This window comes from Salmo trutta, chromosome 24 (genome assembly GCF_901001165.1).
Source record: "Salmo trutta chromosome 24, fSalTru1.1, whole genome shotgun sequence".
Lineage (NCBI taxonomy): Eukaryota > Metazoa > Chordata > Actinopteri > Salmoniformes > Salmonidae > Salmo > Salmo trutta.
This window is the reverse complement of record NC_042980.1, coordinates 42,476,330-42,491,074: the sequence shown is the minus strand read 5'-3', so window position 1 is coordinate 42,491,074 and position 14,745 is coordinate 42,476,330. Positions and strand designations below refer to the sequence as shown.

Genomic DNA, 14,745 nt, shown 5'->3' with positions numbered 1-14,745 from the left:
ATTTCTGGGGGGAATGGCCCTAGCCTTCACCCTCCGATCCAACAGGTCCCAGACGTGCTCAATGGGATTGAGATCCGGGCTCTCGCTGGCCATGGCAGAACACTGACATTCCTGTCTTGCAGGAAAACATGCACAGAACGAGCATTGTGGCTGGTGGCATTGTCATGCTGGAGGGTCATTTCAGGATGAGCCTGCAGGAAGGGTACCACATGAGGGAGGAGGATGTCTTCCCTTTAACGCACAGTGTTGAGATTTCCTGCAATGACAACAAGCTCAGTCCAATGATGCTGTGACACATCGCCACAGACCATGACGGACCCTCCACCTCCAAATCGATCCCGCTCCAGAGTACAGGCCTCGGTGTAACGCTCATTCCTTCGACGATAATCGAGAATCCGACCATCACCCCTGGTGAGACAAAACCGTGACTCGTCAGTGAAGAGCACTTTTTGCCAGTCCTGTCTGGTCCAGAGACAGTGGGTTTGTGCCCATAGGCGACGTTGTTGTCGGTGATGTCTGGTGAGGACCTGCCTTACAACAGGCCTACAAGCCCTCAGTCCAGCCTCTCTCAGCCTATTGCGGACAGTCTGAGCACTGATGGAGGGATTGTGCGTTCCTGGTGTAACTCGGGCAGTTGTTGTTGCCATCCTGTACCTGTCCCGCAGGTGTGATGTTCGGATGTACAGATCCTGTGCAGGTGTTGTTACACGTGGTCTGCCACTGTGAGGACGATCAGCTGTCCGTCCTGTCTCCCTGTAGTGCTGTCTTAGGCGTCTCACAGTACGGACATTGCAATTTATTTCCCTGGCCACATCTGCAGTCCTCATGCCTCCTTGCAGCATGCCTAAGGCACGTTCACACAGATGAGCAGGGACCCTGGGCATCTTTCTTTTGGTGTTTTTCAGAATCAGTAGAAAGGCCTCTTTAGTGTCCTAAGTTTTCATAACTGTAATCTTAATTGCCTACCGTCTGTAAGCTGTTAGTGTCTTAGCAACCATTCCACAGGTGCATGTTCATTAATTGTTTATAGTTCATTGAACAAGCATGGGAAACAGTGTTTAAACCTTTTACAATGAAGATCTGTGAAGTTATTTGGATTTTTAGGAATTATCTTTGAAAGGGTCTTGAAAAAGGGATGTTTCTTTTTTTGCTGAGTTTATATAAATATTAAGACGAGCAATGTCAGAGTGGCACTGACTAAAATACAGTAGAATAGAATAGAGTATATACATATGAGATGAGTAAAGCACTATGTAAACATTATTAAAGTGACTAGTGATTCCAGGGTTGAGTAACCGGGTGGTAGCCGGTTAGTGATGGCTACTTAACAGTCTGATGGCCTTGAGATAGATGCTGTTTTTGAGTCTCTCGGTCAAGCTTTGATGCACCTGTACTGACCTCACCTTCTGGATGATAGCGGGGTGAACAGGCCGTGGCTTGGGTGGTTGATGTCCTTGATGATCTTTTTGGTCTTACTGTGACGTCAGGGGCTGTAGGTGTCCGGGAGGGCAGGTAGTGTGCCCCCGGTGATGTGTTGTGCAGACCCACCACCCTCTGGAGAGCCCCCCGGTTGCGGGCGGTGCAGTTGCCGTACCAGGCGGTGATACAGCCCAATAGAATGGTCTCAATTGTGCATCTGTAAAAGTTTCTGAGGGTCTTAGGGGCCAAGCCGAATTTCTTCAGCAACTTGAGGTTGAAGAGGCGCTGTTGTGCCTTCTTCCCCACAATGTCTGTGTGGGTGGACCATTTCAGTTTGTCTGTGGTGTGTATGCCGAGGATCTTGAAGCTTTCCACCTTCTGCACTGCGGTCCCGTCGATGTGGATAGTGGGGTGCTCCGTCAGCTGTCTCCTGAAGTCCACGATCAGCTCCTTCGTTTTGTTGAGGGAGAGGTTATTTTCCTGGCATCACTCCGCCAGGGCCATCACCTCCTCCCTGTAGGCTGTCTGGTCCCTGTTGGTAATCAGGCCTATTACTGTTGTGTCGTCTGCAAACTTGATGATTGAGTTGGAGGTGTAAATGGGCACACAGTCAAGGGTGAACAGGGAGTACAGGAGGGGGCTGAGCACGCACCCTTGTGGGGCCCCTGTGTTAAGGATCATTGAAGTGGAGGTGTTGTTTCCTACCTTCACCAGGACCCAGTTGCACAGGGCGGGTTTCAGTCCCAGGGCCTCGAGCTTAGTGATGAGCTTGGAGGGTACGATGGCGTTGAAGGCTGAGCTATAGTCAATAAACAGCATTCTACTGTAGTGGTCAGAGCATGGTACATGGTGTGTCTGGTGTCTGTGACAGTCTACTGTAGTGGTCAGAGCATGGTACATGGTGTGTCTGGTGTCTGTGACAGTCTACTGTAGTGGTCAGAGCATGGTACATGGTGTGTCTGGTGTCTGTGACAGTCTACTGTAGTGGTCAGAGCATGGTACATGGTGTGTCTGGTGTCTGTGACAGTCTACTGTAGTGGTCAGAGCATGGTACATGGTGTGTCTGGTGTCTGTGACAGTCTAATGTAGTGGTCAGAGAATGGTACATGGTTTGTCTGGTGTCTGTGACAGTCTACTGTAGTGGGTAGAACATGGTACATGGTGTGTCTGGTGTCTGTGACAGTCTAATGTAGTGTCTGTGACTGTCTTTGTGTGTGTGTGTGTGTGTGTGTGTGTGTGTGTGTGTGTGTGTGTGTGTGTGTGTGTGTGTGTGTGTGTGTGTGTGTGTGTGTGTGTGTGGGTGGGTGGGTGGGTGGGTGGGTGGGTGTGTGTACTGTACGTGTGTGTGTTTGCACATATGAGAGAGGAAATATCCCAGCCCTCGTTCCGTCTCTCTAGCTCAGCCCATGCCTTTGGGAGTCCAGACCCATTACAAATCACCTAGGTGAGGAAATAGCTCCAGCCCCACCCTCCCTCCCTCCCTCCCTCCCTGCTCTCCTCTCCTAAAGAACATACCTCAAGTCCTGAGTCAGATAGGAACCAGCCCCTCAACGCTCCTCATCATCTCTTCCATGTGGACCAACACCCAACTCCCAACTTGCCATTGTATCTTATATCCTCTCCTCTCTTTCGTCTTTTCTTGCGTTTTTTTTAATCTTTCTTTCTCTTTCTCCCCTTCTCGCTTAGTCAGTCTCTATTTTCGGTCATCTCTGAGGCTCACCCTTCTCCCCTTTGTTTTTGGACCAGGGTCTCTGTGTCCTCTACTCATCCATCCTTTCCTTGTCTCCTCCTCTCCTAGCTCATCATATCTTCTCTACTCGGTCCTCCTGCCGCCTATTCTTTGACCGCTCTCCTCACTACCCGCTCTCCTCACTACCCGCTCTCCTCACTACCCGCTCTCCTCACTACCCGCTCTCCTCACTACCCGCTCTCCTCACTACCCGCTGTCCTCACTACCCGCTCTCCTCACTACCCGCTCTCCTCACTACCCGCTCTCCTCACTACCCGCTCTCCTTACTACCCGCTCTCCTCACTACCCGCTCTCCTCACTACCCGCTCTCCTCACTACCCGCTCTCCTCACTACCCGCTCTCCTCACTACCCGCTCTCTTTACTACCCGCTCTCCTCACTACCCGCTCTCCTCACTACCCGCTCTCTTTACTACCCGCTCTCCTCATTACCCGCTCTCCTCACTACCCGCTCTCCTCATTACCCGCTCTCCTCACTACCCGCTCTCCTCACTACCCGCTCTCCTCATTACCCGCTCTCCTCACTACCCGCTCTCCTCACTACCCGCTCTCCTCACTACCCGCTCTCCTCATTACCCGCTCTCCTCACTACCCGCTCTCCTCACTACCCGCTCTCCTCATTACCCGCTCTCCTCACTACCCGCTCTCCTCACTACCCGCTCTCTTTACTACCCACTGTCCTCACTACCCGCTCTCCTCACTACCCGCTCTCTTTACTACCCACTGTCCTCATTACCCGCTCTCCTCACTACCCGCTCTCTTTACTACCCACTCTCCTCACTACCCGCTCTCCTCACTACCCGCTCTCTTTACTACCCACTCTCCTCAACCCGCTCTCCTCACTACCCACTCTTCTCGCTATCCGCCTCTCCTCACTACCCGCTCTCCCTACTACCCGCTCACCTCACTAGCCTGACTGTTTACTCTGCAGAGCTCTAACTTCTTAACAAGGGAAAAGCCTGACTGTTTACACTGCAGAGCTCTAACTTCCTAACAAGGGAAAAGCCTGACTGTTTACACTGCAGAGCTCTAACTTCCTAACAAGGGAAAAGCCTGACTGTTTACACTGCAGAGCTCTAACTTCCTAACAAGGGAAAAGCCTGACTGTTTACACTGCAGAGCTCTAACTTCCTAACAAGGGAAAAGCCTGACTGTTTACACTGCAGAGCTCTAACTTCCTAACAAGGGAAAAGCCTGACTGTTTACTCTGCAGAGCTCTAACTTCCTAACAAGGGAAAAGCCTGACTGTTTACACTGCAGAGCTCTAACTTCCTAACAAGGGAAAAGCCTGACTGTTTACACTGCAGAGCTCTAACTTCCTAACAAGGGAAAAGCCTGACTGTTTACACTGCAGAGCTCTAACTTCCTAACAAGGGAAAAGCCTGACTGTTTACACTGCAGAGCTCTAACTTCCTAACAAGGGAAAAGCCTGACTGTTTACACTGCAGAGCTCTAACTTCCTAACAAGGGAAAAGCCTGACTGTTTACTCTGCAGAGCTCTAACTTCCTAACAAGGGAAAAGCCTGACTGTTTACACTGCAGAGCTCTAACTTCCTAACAAGGGAAAAGCCTGACTGTTTACTCTGCAGAGCTCTAACTTCCTAACAAGGGAAAAGCCTGACTGTTTACACTGCAGAGCTCTAACTTCCTAACAAGGGAAAAGCCTGACTGTTTACTCTACAGAGCTCTAACTTCCTAACAAGGGAAAAGCCTGACTCGGCCCTTGTGCGCCAGCCACCTTCACACCCAATATGGAAGTCCTCCTCACTCTGTCTTCCCCTTGTACCCCAGGGGAGTGTGCTTACTCAGGGCTTATATGCTGGGAACAGAATGAGTCAGTGTATCTGGACCGTGTGATGAGGTGGGTGGAGCACAGTTCAGTGGTATTCCAGAGAACAATATAATGTAGAGGAAACCACGTTTTATGGTAGTGCATAAGGTGAGCCCTTTCAGCCCTTGATTAATCTGTTGGGTGCAATACTTAAAGGGATACTTTAGGATTTAGCTGTCTTCCTACTTACCCAGAGTCAGACAAACTCCTGGATGCCATTTGTATGTCTCTGCATGCAGTTTGAAGGAAGGTGAAGGTAGCATCTCATTAGTTCCATTAAATACTAGCCAGCTCCTCTGAAAAGCAGGGAAATATACCTTTTCACTACTCCAAAGCTGGGTGGTTTGTCATTTATAGTCTTACAAAGCTATACATAGTATATAAATGTGTTAATTACACTTGATATAAAGCTTTGTAATACTCCATTCTTTTTAGTATTCACAGTGCCATGCTCTTCCACTGGATAAAACAAGTGTATTTAGCTGGACCCTGGGAACCAGAGTCTCCTGGGGGTTGGTGTGCTGTAGGTTTTCACAGGGAACCAGAGTCTCCTCGGGGTTGGTGTGCTGTAGGTTTTCACAGGGAACCAGAGTCTCCTCGGGGTTGGAGTGTGCTGTAGGTTTTCACAGGGAACCAGAGTCTCCTCGGGGTTGGAGTGTGCTGTAGGTTTTCACTGGGAACCAGAATCTCCTCGGGGTTGGAGTGTGCTGTAGGCTTTCACAGGGAACCAGAGTCTCCTCGGGGTTGGAGTGTGCTGTAGGTTTTCACAGGGAACCAGAGTCTCCTCGGGGTTGGAGTGTGCTGTAGGTTTTCACTGGGAACCAGAGTCTCCTCGGGGTTGGAGTGTGCTGTAGGTTTTCACTGGGAACCAGAGTCTCCTCGGGGTTGGTGTGCTGTAGGTTTTCACAGGGAACCAGAGTCTCTCTTAGGGGTTGGAGTGTGCTGTAGGTTTTCACTGGGAACCAGAGTCTCCTCGGGGTTGCTGTGCTGTAGGTTTTCACAGGGAACCAGAGTCTCCTCGGGGTTGGTGTGCTGTAGGTTTTCACAGGGAACCAGAGTCTCCTCGGGGTTGGTGTGCTGTAGGTTTTCACTGGGAACCAGAGTCTCCTCGGGGTTGCTGTGCTGTAGGTTTTCACAGGGAACCAGAGTCTCCTCGGGGTTGCTGTGCTGTAAGTTTTCACTGGGAACCAGAGTCTCCTCGGGGTTGCTGTGCTGTAGGTTTTCACAGGGAACCAGAGTCTCTCTTAGGGGTTGGAGTGTGCTGTAGGTTTTCACTGGGAACCAGAGTCTCCTCGGGGTTGCTGTGCTGTAGGTTTTCACAGGGAACCAGAGTCTCCTCGGGGTTGCTGTGCTGTAGGTTTTCACAGGGAACCAGAGTCTCCTCGGGGTTGCTGTGCTGTAGGTTTTCCCTCTGTCACTTCTCTCAAGGCCTTTAATTAAAGAATCAAAGAGGCTCTCAAATGTAAACGAAATGGCTTGAACTAAATATAAATATAAACGAAATGGCTTGAACTAATTATACCAGCGTGTCTTGTTTATACAACACAAGATTACAGTTAACATCAGTGCTCAGGACTAGCACATTCACTCTATCCTACTTCAGAAGAAATACTATGAGATCATTTTTTTAACTCAAGTAAATCTGAATGAATATAAATAGACTAAGCATTTATTGTAATATAGTCTACAATTAGTATGGTTAGTCTAGTTTAGAGTATGGTGCATCTCTATCCATCTTGGACTTTTCTACCCCAGTAGTTACAACCAAACCCAGACAAGCTTCTCAGCTCTCAGACCCTGTCTCTTTCTCCAGACCCTGTCTCTCTCTCTTCAGACCCTGTCTCTCTCTCCAGACCCTGTCTCTCTCTCCCCAGACCCTGTCTCTCCAGACCCTGTCTCTCTCTCCCCAGACCCTTTCTCTCTCCATACCCTGAATCTCTCTCCAGACCCTGTCTCTTTGTCCAGACCCTGTCTCTCTCTCCAGACCCTGTCTCTCTCTCCAGACCCTGTCTCTTTCTCCAGACCCTGTCTCTTTGTCCAGACCCTGTCTCTCTCTCCAGACCCTGTCTCTCTCTCCAGACCCTGTCTCTCTCTCCAGACCCTGTCTCTTTGTCCAGACCCTGTCTCTTTGTCCAGACCCTGTCTCTTTCTCCAGACCCTGTCTCTCTCTCCAGACCCTGTCTCTCTCTCCAGACCCTGTCTCTCTCTCCAGACCCTGTCTCTTTCTCCAGACCCTGTCTGTCTCTCCAGACCCTGTCTCTTTCTCCAGACCCTGTCTGTCTCGCCAGACCCTGTCTCTCTCGCCAGACCCTGCTCTCTCTCGCCAGACCCTGCTCTCTTCAGACCCAAGAGCACCAAACCCCAGACCCCAGTAGTGGGCAGCATCAGTCTTTAACAGTCAATAATATTTGACTTTGACAATAGAGTAAACATGTTGAACTTTGACGAGGTAGAATTTCAATACACTTTTTTTATTTACTCAATGATGCATTTCATTCCACTCAGCAATGTTTGAATGTAATACTATTTAGGAAATGTAAACTAACTCTGAGTTCCTGTTTTTCTCCCATCTCCTAGTGTGCCGGCTGACTTGCCACAAGACATGTGAAGTGAAGGTAAGAGCAGCAGCTTTTCTCAGGGCTCTTATGTTGCCGAATGGGCTTGTCAAAGCAATGGGAACGCAGTCTTTTTAGGCAGCTGCACTTTTTAGATGTAGGTTGTTATAAACTGTCATTACATCTTATGTCATCACGTCACATTTCAAGTGCACAAGAGTCAAGTGCACAACAGCCTTATGTAGGCATTGTGACAGAACGTACAATGTAGCTCTACCAAGTCTCTCATCCTCTGCTGGCGCAACAGGAGGCTGCTGAGGAGAGGACGGCTCATAATAATGACCGGAACGGAGAGTGAATGGAATGGCATCAAAACACATGGAAACCATGTATTTGATTATTTGATATCATTGTACTGATTTCTCTCCCTCCCATTACCATGAGCCCGTCCTGCCAAATTACAGTGCCACCAACCTCCTGTGGTTAGCTCTTAGTGCTTTAGTTAGCTCAACTCTCTTTCCTCAAAGCCAAGCAGAGCTTATCAGAAGGAAATGTTGTGTTAATGAGGTGGACGGGGCCTCGGCTGGAACAGTGTTCCTACACTCCCAATATCGGAGGAATCTGAAAACAAGTGCAGGCTGTCCCAGTATGTGTTTGACTTTATTTTATTTATTTATTTCACCTTTATTTAACCAGGTAGGCAAGTTGAGAACAAGTTCTCATTTACAATTGCTACCTGGCCAAGATAAAGCAAAGCAGTTCGACACATACAACAACACAGAGTTACACTTGGAGTAAAACAAACATACAGTCAATAATACAGTAGAAAAATAAGTCTATATACAATGTGAGCAAATTAGGTGAGATAAGGGAGGTAAAGGCAAAAAAAAGGCCATGGTGGCGAAGTACATACAATATAGCAAGTAAAACACTGGAATGGTAGATTTGACAGTAGATGAGTGTGCAAAGTAGAAATACTGGTGTGCAAAGGAGCAAAATAAATAAATACAGTAGGGGAAGAGGTAGTTGTTTGGGCTATTTATAGATGGGCTATGTACAGGTGCAGTGATCTGTGAGCTGCTCTGACAGCTGGAGCTTAATGCTAGTGAGGGAGATATGAGTCTCCAGCTTCAGAGATTTGTGTAGTTCGTTCCAGTCATTGGCAGCATTGAACTGGAAGAAGAGGCGGCCAAAGGAGGAATTGGCTTTGGGGGTGACAAGTGAGATATATACCTGCTGGAACGCGTGCTATAGGTGGGTGCAGCTATGGTGACCAGTGAGCTGAGATAAGTTGGGACTTTACCTAGCAGGGACTTGTAGATGACCTGGAGCCAGTGGGTTTGGCGACGAGTATGAACCGAGAGCCAGGCAACGAGAGCGTACAGGTCGCAGTGGTGGGTAGTATATGGGGCTTTGGTGACAAAACGGATGACTCTGTGATAGATTCTATTCTAAAAATAAACGGCAGCTCGCTACATGGTCGACGGGCTTGGTGTTTTTGAAGAGGGGGCACTTAGAAGAAGATGGGAAGTAGTGATGGAAAGAGAGAGAGAGAGGTGGTGAAGGAGGGTTGGAGATGAGAAAACATTGAGTTTGTCAATACGTTGCAGTGAGAGATTTACTAGGCTTTACATTATAGATTTATAGTACCCACTCACCCTCCACAACACACACACACACACACACACACACCAACCATACATCATCGCCCTTCATCTGGCAGCCATTACTGAAATGTTCCAGAGCTGCCAGCTATACCCACTACCCTCCTCCAGCTCTACCCAGCTCCCTCTCCCCTCCTCCAGTTCTACCCAGCTTCCACTACCCTCCTCCTGCTCCCTCTACCCTCCTCCAGTTCTACCCAGCTCCCACTACCCTCCTCCAGTTCTACCCAGCTCCCACTACCCTCCTCCTGCTCCCACTACCCTCCTCCAGTTCTACACAGCTCCCACTACCCTCCTCCAGTTCTACCCAGCTCCCACTACCCTCCTCCTGCTCCCACTACCCTCCTCCAGTTCTACCCAGCTCCCACTACCCTCCTCCAGCTCTACCCAGCTCCCACTACCCTCCTCCAGCTCTACCCAGCTCCCACTACCCTCCTCCAGCTCTACCCAGCTCCCACTACCCTCCTCCAGTTCTACCCAGCTCCCACTACCCTCCTCCTGCTCCCACTACCCTCCTCCAGTTCTACCCAGCTCCCACTACCCTCCTCCAGTTCTACCCAGCTCCCACTACCCTCCTCCAGCTCTACCCAGCTCCCACTACCCTCCTCCAGCTCTACCCAGCTCCCACTACCCTCCTCCAGTTCTACCCAGCTCCTACTACCCTCCTCCAGTTCTACCCAGCTCCCACTACCCTCCTCAGTTCCACCCAGCTCCCTCTACCCTCCTCCAGCTCTACCCAGCTCCCACTACCCTCCTCCTGCTCCCACTACCCTCCTCCAGCTCTACCCAGCTCCCACTACCCTCCTCCTGCTCCCACTACCCTCCTCCAGCTCTACCCAGCTCCCACTACCCTCCTCCAGCTCTACCCAGCTCCCACTACCCTCCTCCAGCTCTACCCAGCTCCCACTACCCTCCTCCAGTTCTACCCAGCTCCCACTACCCTCCTCCAGCTCTACCCAGCTCCCACTACCCTCCTCCAGCTCTACCCAGCTCCCACTACCCTCCTCCAGTTCTACCCAGCTCCCACTACCTTCCTCCAGCTCTACCCAGCTCCTACTACCCTCCTCCAGTTCTACCCAGCTCCCACTACCCTCCTCGAGCTCCACCCAGCTCCCACTACCCTTCTCCAGTTCTACCCAGCTCCCTCTACCCTCCTCCAGCTCTACCCAGCTCCCACTACCCTCCTCCTGCCCCCACTACCCTCCTCCAGCTCTACCCAGCTCCCACTACACTCCTCCTGCTCCCACTACCCTCCTCCAGCTCTACCCAGCTCCCACTACCCTCCTCCTGCCCCCACTACCCTCCTCCAGCTCTACCCAGCTCCCACTACCCTCCTCCAGTTCTACACAGCTTCCACTACCCTCCTCCATTTCAGACTGACAGGAAATACCAGGGGTGCAAAGGGTGGTGAAGGTTTGCCAGTCAGTTTCATATGAGGGGTGAAGGTTTACCAGTCAGTCTCATCAGAGGGGCGAAGACAAATTAGCTCAAGCTAATGCAATTGTAAGGGGTGCGTACTGGCGGCAGAGAAGTCAGACACAGGAGAGCAAAAGCTGTGTTTCCAACGGCGCAGTTTAATAATATAAACCACCGGAAAACAGAACAATCAATAAATGGGTACATAACCCGACGCACACCAGACATAACGTGCACAAGCACTTACAATAAACAATACTGGACAAGGACATGGGGGGAACAGAGGGTTAAATACACAACATGTAATTGATGGAATTGAAACCAGGTGTGTGGGAAGACAAGACAAAACAAATGGAAAATGAAAGGTGGATCGGCGATGGCTTGAAGACCAGTGACGTCGACCGCCGAACGTCGCCCGAACAAGGAGAGGGACCGACTTCGGAGCAAGTCGTGACAGCAATGCATTTGGTTGATGACTGTGTGTAATTCAATATGTCAGTGTTTTAATTGCATCCATCTCAATTCAGATAAATGATTAAATAAATAAATACCGCCTAACTGTTTTGGGGGAAACGTTCTGAAGCAGTGAGTAATGAGCAGCCCATGTGACCTCTTCTTGGTCTACTGGTTCTTACAATGACAACAAACTGTATTTCAATCAATGCTCCCCGCAACAAATACATCCCATTCATGACCCCACAACTAATCTGACATAATAATACGAAGACGTGATTGAAACCCATAAAAACATATCAAACAAAAAACAATAAGAAAATATGATGAGTGAAGGGGTAGAGCATATGAAGAGAGAACTCACAAAATCTGAAATGGTCTTCTCCCTGAGAGGTGTTGTTGTTGGAGTTCTTTGCTAGGAAGGAACGCGTGCAGCAATTCTGTGAACCCAGGGTTGATTTGTGAAGAGAGGTCTGGAACGCAGAGACTGTTTCTTAATTAAATCGTGATGAAGAGTACAATTCAAACTACTCCCAATCAGCAAACATGGACATACATGGACAAACCTCCATTTTCTCTAATCAGACAAATATTCCCTCTGAGATTAGCCTTAGCAGGTCGCAATTCACTTTTAGCCTTGACATGAAAAAAAAATGTATGTCGTGAATGATAGTTGATGAAGGCTAACTCGATCGCTATCAGCTTTCAATCAAGCTTGCATCGCCTTGAATTCATTATTTATGAAGAATTGACAAGCTAAATATGTAAGGTTAAGGTGCTCCCATTGCCCCTAAGCCTTTCCTTAGTTTTGATTAATATGTGATCTTGCACTTCTGGAATCCAAGTGGTGGTAGTAACTCTGTCATGCTGAGACAGTTTCCACACTGACTCGCTACAGGAATAAATCTCCACATCCATATTTAGATAAGATTCGCACGTAGCCCCTGCATAACCTCTGCTACTAAAAAACAAATGGTCAGATTGCATGTAACGACAGTATGTCACTGTGTGTGTGTGTGTGTGTGTGTGTGTGTGTGTGTGTGTGTGTGTGTGTGTGTGTGTGTGTGTGTGTGCGTTTTGTGCGTCTGTGAGAGAGTAAGATGTAAAGTAAAAGTGAGAGTATGTCAGAAGTATTTGGAGAAAGAGAGAGAGAGTGAAATGGTGAGGCCTCCGTAATGCTAGATGAAGATTTGTGGGAAGAGGACTTGAAACTAATGGGAAACACAGCTTCATCCAATCCAATGGGAGATGTTGGTTCGATGTCTGTCTATATTTTCCTGTCTGAGCACAGGTGTTGCTTGCTCCATGCCATCATGTCATCCACTAAATACCAGTGACAAATGGACCTGTCCTTTCCACTACCCTTTCTTCAGACATGTGCATCTTGCTTGTTCATCTTTTTTTAAATGTAACCTTTATTTAACCAGGCAAGTCAGTTAAGAACCAATTATTATTTACAATGACGGCCTACCCCAGCCAAAGAGGGCCCGACGACGCTGGGCCAATTGTGCACCGCCCTATGGGACTCCCAATCACGGCTGGATGTGATGCAGTCTGGATTCAAACCAGGGACTGCAGTGACGCCTCTAGCACTGAGATGCAGTGCCTCAGACCGCTGCGCAACTCGGGAGCTTCATAGATTTAAGTGTGTCAACTCCACAACACAATCTCTAGATGTCAGAGGTGACGCCATCAGTAATTTGTATTTACTGTAATAAACATAGCAGATCACTGACAGTTCAATGGTATTGCCTTGAACTCAGCTGAAGACGGTTCAGTGGTACTGCCTTGGTCTCAGCCGAACCCGGTTTCAGCCAAGTCTGGGCGGCTAGACTGTGGGATGGACCTGATTTTGAATTCCAAAGGTGAACTAAATGAATTGTAAGTCTCTGGTGGATTGTAAATATAGGTGAATGGTGGTAGAAGAAAGATAAGCTATTCTCTAGGCAACATTGGGACTGCAGTGGCGAGAGTGTGTTCCCATGAACAATTAATGGCTGAATCTCAAACTGAACACTTCGAGCACTTTGAGCTCGCGATATACGCTTTCACGGGTCAATCGAGTCAATCTCAAATGCTAGTTGTCGAGTCATCGAGTGCTCCACAGTGTCCTTCGGAAGCCTCTTTATCGAGTGGGCATCCTATGCCGACTCGGCGCCCTTGGTAGCAACAGTCACTACCACGTCACTCTAAAAAATAGTCTGAGTAAATAAAAAAAATCTGTAATTAATATAGAAATGTAATTTCGAGAAGGTCTTAGTCATACAATTTTACATCTGTTTTTATTTGTTATTTTTATTTAACTTTTATTTAACTAGGCAAGTAAATTTAGAACAAATTCTTATTTACAACTACGGCCTAGAACGGCCAAACTCGGACGATGCTGGGCCAATTGTGCGCAGCCCTATGGGACTTTTCTGCAAGGTCATCACAACATTATCACACAACCAAATTGGTTCGAGTAGGGTTGAGGGTATTACTCTGTCCATAACTAGACACTAAGTAGGTGCCCTAAGACCATTAGACGGCCAGTGGTGGGGACCAGAAATGTTGAAATGTGACTCACCACCTGGATTCGGTCTTATGTAGCAACATTTGAAATTCTGGTTTTAAAATGTTTACATAAAAGTAGAGACTCAGAGCTACAAAATGGTATATCATACACTGCATTTGAAGAAACAATTGGAAAGTAATTCTGCTTTGAAAGTTGATCAACTTGTAAACTCACTTTTGAGAAAACCGTCTTTCAATGTTTTGGTGCCTACTGGAGAGCCCTTCTTTGTCTACACCCATTCAGCATTGTTCACATCTTCTTAAGCCTTAGACCCACCCATCTCTTTAAGGGTGAATCTGTGATTTTTGTATTAACTTGCCAGCTACTTCCAGACATCTAAGAGAGAGAGAACAGTCTCACTGAAAATTACTCGCCCTAGCAGAGCTGGTTAGGCTGTTACAGTATGCTATTCAGAGCGTTGGTGACTGCAACTGTGCTGTCAGATTTTCCGTTTGTAAATTCAGAGCGTTTCGCGTTCAAAGTGCACACTGGACGCTCTGGCCAATAAGTAGAGTTATTCCGAAAGCTCTGACCTCACAACGCCAGTCAAGCACCCAAGCTAACTGGCTAACATTGACTAGCTACTTCCAGTCACATAATGAGAGAACAACCCACTCTGACCATTTTACTCCCCCTAGCAGAGCTGGTTAGACAGTTTTCTTGTTTTCCAGAGCATTGGTGACTGCAACAGCGCTGCTGGCAAGAATTGAATTACTTGTGACTTGCGACATACGGGAAGTTTCCTGAATCGGGTCACAAATGAGCAAACCCCTATCGGACGTGCCAGAGAAATATGTAGATCAGAAACTGAAAGGGGCTTGCATCGAGCCAGAGTTGTTTTAGAAATCAAACGGTATCCTCACTGCCTGGCTAATTCCTGTATCTTTAAATGTTCCAATAGTCAGTTTGATTTGACCAGATGGCCCATGTGGAATAAAAGAGGACTTTAGAAAGGCTGAAGTAAAATGGAAATGGAGCTCTCACTGTAGTAGCAGTCTCCAGGCTGAACATAAGGCATGGCAAAATAATTGTTCTTGGTTCATTCATTCTACCATATTTCACTCATTATCTACCTTTGAAAGGACTGTTGACTGCAGTCCTTTCC

At 48.2% G+C, this 14,745-nt stretch overlaps 1 protein-coding gene across 6 annotated transcripts in view; it reads left to right on the top strand.

Moving 5' to 3' along the window:
- Positions 1–14,745, top strand: part of LOC115161333 (tensin-1) — a 289,463-nt gene that overhangs the window by 112,794 nt on the left and 161,924 nt on the right. For 5 of the 6 annotated variants that reach the window (XM_029712238.1, XM_029712239.1, XM_029712237.1 and 2 more), the window contains exon 3: positions 7,576–7,613. In XM_029712238.1, the coding sequence (XP_029568098.1) occupies positions 7,576–7,613 (38 nt within the window). Of the gene's footprint in view, positions 1–7,428; positions 7,448–7,575; positions 7,614–14,745 lie in introns of those variants that run through there. The other variant, XM_029712242.1, reaches the window with a different exon arrangement.